Source organism: Sinocyclocheilus anshuiensis, unplaced genomic scaffold (genome assembly GCF_001515605.1).
Source record: "Sinocyclocheilus anshuiensis isolate Anshui unplaced genomic scaffold, SAMN03320099.WGS_v1.1 scaffold3153, whole genome shotgun sequence".
NCBI lineage: Eukaryota > Metazoa > Chordata > Actinopteri > Cypriniformes > Cyprinidae > Sinocyclocheilus > Sinocyclocheilus anshuiensis.
This window is the reverse complement of record NW_015555991.1, coordinates 230662-239030: the sequence shown is the minus strand read 5'-3', so window position 1 is coordinate 239030 and position 8369 is coordinate 230662. Positions and strand designations below refer to the sequence as shown.

The following is an 8369-nucleotide window of genomic DNA, read 5'->3' as shown; positions in this document are numbered from 1 at the left end:
ATACATACACACGTATACATACATACATACACACACACATACACATATATATATACATATATATACATACACACACATACATACATATATTATACACACACACACATACACACACATATACACACAAACACACACAAAGAAAAACAAGTAGATAGAATAGAAAAAATAGAAAGCTAGTGCTTGTTAGTTTTTTGTTGTTGTTTTTTTTTAAAGAATAAAAAGAATAAAAAAAAGATAATATAGATAAAGTAGAATTAAAACAGAATAGAAAGTGCTAGAGCAAATAAAGGAAATAAAGGTGGAACAGATGTGTTTTTAGTCGTTTCAACAGTAATCACAGCTGGAAAAGACATGGAAATTTAATTAATTAGTGGAAAAGTTAATTTGTATATAAATATCAAATGAATTATAATATCAAATTAGTTTTATACAATAAAATAATTAGTATGTTAATTTTAATTTTAAATGTGCTATAATAATAATATAAATAAATACAAATAAAATATTATATAATTCCTATATAATTTAAAATTAAATCTACTTCAATAATGTTTATAAAAATAGGCTATAATGTAAGAATAGAATAGGTCGTGCAACACTTCATGTTCAGAGTGTGCTCTGTTTCTCCTCCGTTATGGACTGTAGGGGGAGCTGAAGGGTTTGCATGTGATTTTAGGCTGCATCCGCCCTGAGCATCATTATCATCATCATCACACTCGCATCTGAAGAGGAGGAGGAGGAGGAGGAGGAGGCGGCGCGAGCGCATCCTTAAGCAGCAGCGCGCAGGCACAGAAGAAAACATCCTACAGCTCGGCCACACATTTCAGCTGGAGGATCGGCCTGAAGAAATTCATGGAAATAAAATAGAAATTCATTCCCTTGGCTTTTTATTTTTTGTTTTCTGATCACAGCCGAGCCATTGGACTTCAACATGTCTGAGATGACTAATTTAAAACCAGCCTATGGTAAGTGAATGTCTATGATCCGGGCTTTTTACTAAAGCTCTATAGAGACGCTATAGAAACTGCGATTAAGCGGGATCTCTAGCTTAAATGATTCGATACCTGTCTATTTGGGCTTTGATTCATCTTGGAATCATATTTTAGATGAATGGGATTATTATTGATTTTTCACGAAATATTCTGAGCAATATTTTCTTCGCAGTATGTTCATTATTTACAGTACAGGCCATTTTATATCAGTTTGTGTTATATTGTATTATACTGAGTTAGGGCTGGAAATAACCTATTATAAAACATATAAGCAGAACATCTTAATATTCACCAATGAAGTGTAAAGCATAAGTGTAAGAAGTGCAGCACCGGAAATATGCACATGAAGCCTGCATGATCCTGACAGACGCATGAGGCGTGTTTATCTACACACATGCGCTGTCATATGATGATTGCTGTCATTTGACATGAATTAATGCATTTGTTATAGAAAAGGCACGTTTAGATCAACTAAGCTCGCATGACGTCATGTCTGTTAACTGCTTTATTCACTTTACACTCTAAAAAATGCTGGGTTAAAAAGGGACAAACCCAGGTATTGGGTTGTTTCGACCCAGCGGTTGGGTTGTTTTGAACCAAATAGCTGGGTCAAAACAACCCAATAGCTGGGTCAAAACAACCCAACCGCTGGGTCAAAACAACCCAATAGCTGGGTTTGTCCCTATTTAACCCAGCATTTTTTAGAGTGTAGTCCTCATTGGCACAAAGATAACACTTTACACGAAACACCCATATATCATGCATTATAGCAAGCATTGCATTCTAATGGCATATAATCTGCATTGTTGTTATTAGTCCTATATCTGTTCAAAAATAATTGTAACCACAGTCAAATTACAGTTAGGCCTATTCCACAGTAAACAGCATAATGAACTCATGTTCTGATCATATATTACTATATAGCTACTATATTCCATGTATTACTATATAAGTAGCCTGTTACATGCTAATATATTATAATTGTGGTGATAAAAGGGTGTAGTATAAGACATTACCTATGTATAATACACCTTAATATGACCTTATGACCATGTTTTATCTGTCATCACTGGTCCTATTTTTACACCACAGAGCATAGATGATTTTAACAGGAATGAATGGGTATGTTGTGATATATCAAAAACACCACGCATTTTTGAATAGCAAAATTGTCAGGGTCTATTTTATTAACAATTACTGTTACCGAGTAGCCAACTCAATATAATATACGAATTATATTAAAAAATACCGTAAATAATGGACTGGCTATATGGACTATCTCATTAATTTATAGTCCATGCTCCTAATGATAACCAATATAAGTTGTTAATCAACGGTCGGATTTATTAGCTGTTTTCTGTGAGTCTTTATGGGGATTATGTCATGCGCAGGGTGAGGTGGACGGTTTTGACGTGTTTCCTGGTGGATGCGTGGGATGTAGTTTGGGTCAGGTATTTTAGGAACACGTCTGAGGCATCTTGGATCACAATTCAGCGCGTGGGAGCAGAATCAGCAGCAAGATGTGCGCTCGAGAGGAAAATAACCCAGACCAGTCCAGCCAGATAAACAGAGATTTAGGATTTCACAAGCCATGAAGGAAAATAAAACACTTTGCTCCTTCAGTATTACCAGTTTCCAGCGATTTGTCTGTCTACTCTTAAAGTGAAAATGCTGTTTGATGTGAAAGAACAGAACAATAGATAATCAGGACATGTTGGATGTATGTGCATGTACCGTTATGTGAAGTGGGGTTTTACTGGGACAATGAGATTTAACTGTGGGCGGAGCTATCCAGCACAACACCACGATGGAAGCAACTAAAATATCTTGTAGTGCACTTAATTGTATTGAATGTGCACTTGTAGTGTACTTCAAATCTTAAAAATATATAAAAAAAACTGTAGTTGCAGATAATATAATATTAATAAAATAAAAGTTCACTTAAGTGAACTTTCAAGACTGTGTTTCTTAACACACTTGAGTACACTTTTTAAAAAGTATGTCAAATTATCAAAATAAAGGTTTTACTTTAAAGTACATTTTAAAATCATTATGTTTTAATAATCTTTTGTCATGCTGCAAAGAAGTGCTCTATTTTGATGTGTTGACTAACATACTAAAGCACATGTAAAGATTATAATTTTAACTGTAGTGTGTTTTTCGATATTACATTTAAATTTAATATATTTTAAATACACTAAATTGCAACTTCATCATTACAAATGTCTAATTAAATATATATACATACATACAAGCTTCAATAGAAAATAGAAATGACATTATTTTACTTTACCATAAAGCTTGTGAGTACATTCAGCAGTTCACTTTAACCATATGTTAAAGTAATTATGAAATTACATATAAATATGTACTTAAGTCCTGTTACGTGGGTCTAAAAGCACTCTATAAACTTCAGATAAATGCATTTAATTTAAATGTAAACTAATACATTTTCATTTAATTGCAGTTGATATGCAACAAAGTGTTAAAAACATATTCAGTTCACACTTAAGTATATTATTTCCATAATAAGTACTCTTTATTAAGAATGCTAAAGTGAAATTTTTTCACAAGGATTGGACTGATATTCAGATTAACATGAAAAAGTTTTATCAATAATAACTTGGTTATGACACTTCAAAGTGTTTACCAGAATGCTAATATATGACATAAAACAAGTTAGCATATCACTGTATCTTAACCAGGTGCCACATGATAAAATGAAGAGTGATGACAGATATTGATGCCACAAACTACCTGATATGTGGTCAGCAGCTTGATTTCTATTTACACTGTATAGCCCCACCCACACGGAAATATCATTGGTCCCAAATCCCACTTCCACATAACTGTATATTACACAGCTATTATGTTCTGATTTTGTTGCACCATGTAGAATTTTCAGTGTGAAAAGACAATTTACAGTTGGTTAAGGGTGTCCATTATTGAAAATGCTGAACCAAGGACCTGGTTTCTGAATTCAGTCTGAGTCTGTATAAATATTAATCCAATGTCAAGTCCTCCCAGATAATAACATTATCTTCATTGATTGAGCAAAGAGTCGACTGGCCTTGCAGGACATCATTTTATGAGCAAAATAGGATCAAGAAAATGCTTTCAGGAGGTAAGGTCAATGTCAACAGCAGCTCTCTTTTGCTTGTTTAATGGAGATTCACCGTCTGATTGGGATTATTAATGTTGGCAGCAGAAGAAGATGATGGGGTGATGTCATATTCATTGAATGAGTCTGATTAAAAATAATCTAATTTTATTGGGAAAATTCGGAAATGATTATCTTAGAATTTCGTTATACACTATAACCTGCACAGTAAAAAAAACCTTTAGTTGAATTTTTAAATAAAACATCGATTATTGAAGCGTTTTTTTTTTATTAATGAAAATAGTTTAGCATTTCTACTTAAACATTTCATGTTTAATTCAATGTTTTACACTGAAAAAAAATGGTAAAAAAGATTCACTCAGAAATTGCTAGTACATTTCACAAACAATTACATAGAAACAGGAAGCAACAATGAATTAAATGTGAAATTTTGAAGTAGAAAAACTGAAATAGTATTTTCTGTAGTGTAGTATTCTCTGTTACTATACACTGGTTTCCTGCAGTTATTGATATTGCTTAGTTTTATTTGTGTAACTTAATGTTTTTAGGTTGATTCTGTGTTCTGAGATTTTCCCTTAAATGTAATTATTAGATATATTATGAAATTATTTAAAATGATTCTTCTATTAAATATATAAATAATAATTTACACATGAAGCACATATTTAGGTTTAAAGATGGAGGTTTCATCAGTTCACTGAGCACAGCTGAATGTCTTGTGGACAGGTGTAGTTGTGTGTGTGTGTGTGTGTGTGTGTTACATTACATTACATTACTTTGGACTGTTAGCGATCAACGCTGATCCTTTTCCAACTCTTTTTACTGCAGAGTAAAAATTAATTAATTCATTTCAAGAGTTGGTTTTGAAGACGAAGAGGCTTTGAAGTGAAGTTCTAACCTTGACTATATTTGATCCCAGCTTATCTCGCATATCTGTAAAGTGTATACGTCTCGTTCTCGCTTTCTCTCTTGTGTGTGTGTGTGTGTGTGTGTGTGTGTGAAGCTGCAGTGATTGAACAATGGCTTGATTTATGCATGTGACTGGTGTGACACGTCTTCTCTGTCCCTGCTGAAATCCAGCACACAGTGTCTCTCTGCAACACGACTGCTGCTGATACACATTCTCACTCTGCTGGTGCTGTCATATCACCACTGACAGCAGATATGGAGAGGGAACCGTCCTCACATGGCAGCTAACTAAACCTCTTTGTGATCATTCTGAACAGAGAGCAAAACTGCGGGTGGCGTATAAGCGAAAACAAAAGAACCAGCGAAAGCCGAGAGTCTAGCAGTGCTGAGCGTCATTATTCACACCTGCCCGCTCCGTGATCCTCTTTTCTTGACTTCATGATTTTCCCATTCTGCTTTCTCTTCATTTCTATATCACGAGCTCCACCCTGCTGTCCAGCTCAGTGGTGACTACAGACAATGGGATCATTTCTCATTTGTGGGCCATTTTGTCCTGCTTATTAATCATGTGCGCCCACACGCATACACACTCATATTGGGCTCCCGGTTGTGTGTCTGGAGCACATTAAGGAGTGTGTCATAATCAGAGGCGTGTGTTTGGCGTAGATAATGTATTGGTTTTTTGAGGAATGAGCTGTGCTGACGTACATTAATATCTGTTGAGAGGACCGCTGCACATTCTCATTCAAAATAGAAGTGATGTTCGCCTGTGCTGAAGTTGCTGTCACTATGCTGTGCTGGTTGCTAAGGTGGTCTGAGTTGTTTTAGTGTGTTGCTAAGTGGTTAAGTCTGGTTTTTGACCAATCAGAGACCAGATATTCTGGATTGTAGACCTTTGTGAAATAAAAGTACACTTAAGTGTATTTTTTATTTAAAAAAAAAAGAGTATTTATTATGGAAATAATATACTTAAAAAATATATACTTAAGTGCAAACTAAATATAGTCTTTTTAGACACTTAAATAAAGTGAATTAAGCAAAAATGTGTTATAGTTTAAATTTATATTAAATGTAATTTGCCTAATTGTCTTTGAAATATGGTTAAAGTGTACTGCTGAATGTACTGACAAGCATTTATGGTAAACTAAAATATACTTTAATGTAATTTCTATTGAAACTTGTTTGTCATGTATTAAAATATATTTGTAATTACACGGTTGTAAAGATGAAGTTACAACTTTAAAATATGTTAACTTGAAATGTAATGATGAATAACATACTACAGTTAAAATTATAATCAAATACTTTACAAGAGCTTTAGTATGTTAGTCAACACATCAAAATATGTGTACTTCTTTAAACATGACAAAATTAACTGAAAAGTAATAGCACACTTGATTTGAGGTCTCATTCATGCTTGTAGCAGAAACGTGTAATACTTACAGTCAAATGTTTGTTCAATCCATAATAATAAATATAAGCAATAGTAATTGCCTTAGCATCCACTGCATATAGTTACAGTATTCAGAGTTAATTTAGATACTTGTTTCCTTGTAACTACCACGTCAGATTTCAGCTTGGATACTGACACTAATTTATCATTTATAAAACAATTACCAGAGCGAGAGCTGAGTGTATCAGCTGGCGAAATGACTTTTTCCCTGCTCTTCGTCTCTCAGAGGGGTCGTTCCTAAGCAACCGAAGCAGCTGGCTTTAAAACATACAGCCAAAAGTGACATGTGATTCTGAGTCCCTCCAGGGGTCGTATAGTGTCCAGTCGGGGAGGGTCCGGCCTTTGTGTGGACTGAAGCAGGGCGGGGTCGACCGAGGCTGGGGGAAAAAGAGATAAAAGTGGCAAAAACAGAAAGCCAGAATAATTTCGGTAAAATGACAGGAAATATAAAGCCAACGGGGTCGAAATCAGGGTCAAACATTTCAGAATAGTATTAAACGGCTGTGCTGGCAGATGTCAGAGTTATGCATTTACTCTACTGTCACATTACTGAAAAATGACAGATTTCTTTTGAGTTCTATGTCAGAGATGCTGCTTTCAATCCGGAGTTTCAAACGTCTTATGTCTCTCTTTTCTTTTTAATCTAGCGTTCCCTCTCGCTCTTTTTTCTCTGTCATACGGTATCTTTATATTATATATTCTTACACCTTACTCCATTCCTTCGTTCTCATCTCTTTGTCTCTTATTATCAAAGACTATATGCTGATCATTCCACAAAATGTCTGGATGCTTCTTACTACTCTCAGTGCAGAAAGGGTTTATGGTACCTGAAATGATAACAGTGATGTTTAATGCAAGTATCAATATTACTATCGCTCATTCTTTAGGGATTTTAACTGTACTGAAGAATTGAGCCTCAAATCATGTGACTTATTGAGATGAGGTGTGATATTGTTTTGTGCCATTATTTTCCTTTGCAATTTTTGATAAAACACATTAAAAAACCCAAAGACTAGCACTAAAGTAGAGACCCAAGTAATACACTTGTGAAAAATAAGTGCACCTAATTGCATTAAATGTGCACTTTTAGTGTACTTAAAATCTTAAAAAATATATTTATAATAAATTGTACTTGCAGGTAATATAATATTAACAGAATAAAAGGCCAGTTAAGTGTTCTTGAGAGTTCACTTTCATGACTATGTTTTAAAAGGTGCATATAATGTCAAATTAAAAGTTTTCCATGAGCAACCATCACTCATTAACTAACAACCTAGATTAAATGTTTTATCACATTATTTTAATTGAGGTCTCAGTAAACCTGTAGGGTCTTGCGTGAGTCACTCTTGAGTGGTCGATGAGCTGCAGTAATAGACATGCAGCACACGTCTTCCTCTCAGACTGAGGCCAGCAGAGCATTACTGATGTTTTACATTAAAGGGTTAGTTCACCCAAAAATGAAAATTAGCTTGTGTTTTACTCACCCTCGAAGCATCCTAGGTGTATATGACGTTCTTCTTTCAGACGAATCCAGTCGGAGTTATATAAAAAATTGTCCTGGCTATTCCAAGCTCTATCATTGCAGTCAGCGGGTGTTGCAGTTGAACAGTCCACAAGTCGTCAAATAAAGTGGGCGCATTCATAATAAAACGTGCCTCACACGGCTCCGAGGGGTGAATAAAGCCCCCCTGTAGCGAATCCATGAGTTTTTGTAAGAAAAATATCCATATTTCAAATGTAATAAACACTTTTCTCTCACTTCCGCTGACTGTCATACACTGAAGCAGTTCCGGCAGATGACGCAGCACGTATGCGTTGCGTGATTAGTGACGAATGCGGAGAGAGAACAAAACAAAACGCCGGTCACGAATTAGAAGTACAAACCGAGGATTTG

At 34.9% G+C, this 8369-nt stretch overlaps 1 protein-coding gene across 1 annotated transcript in view; it reads left to right on the top strand.

Annotated features, from left to right (window-relative positions):
- Positions 1-743: 743 nt before the first annotated feature.
- The window catches only part of LOC107676104 (synaptotagmin-11-like), a 31054-nt gene continuing 23428 nt past the window's right edge, over positions 744-8369 (top strand). Inside the window, exon 1 of the mRNA XM_016470630.1 lies at positions 744-965. Coding sequence (XP_016326116.1) covers positions 932-965 — 34 coding nt within the window. The 5' untranslated portion in view covers positions 744-931. The remainder of the gene's footprint in view (positions 966-8369) is intronic.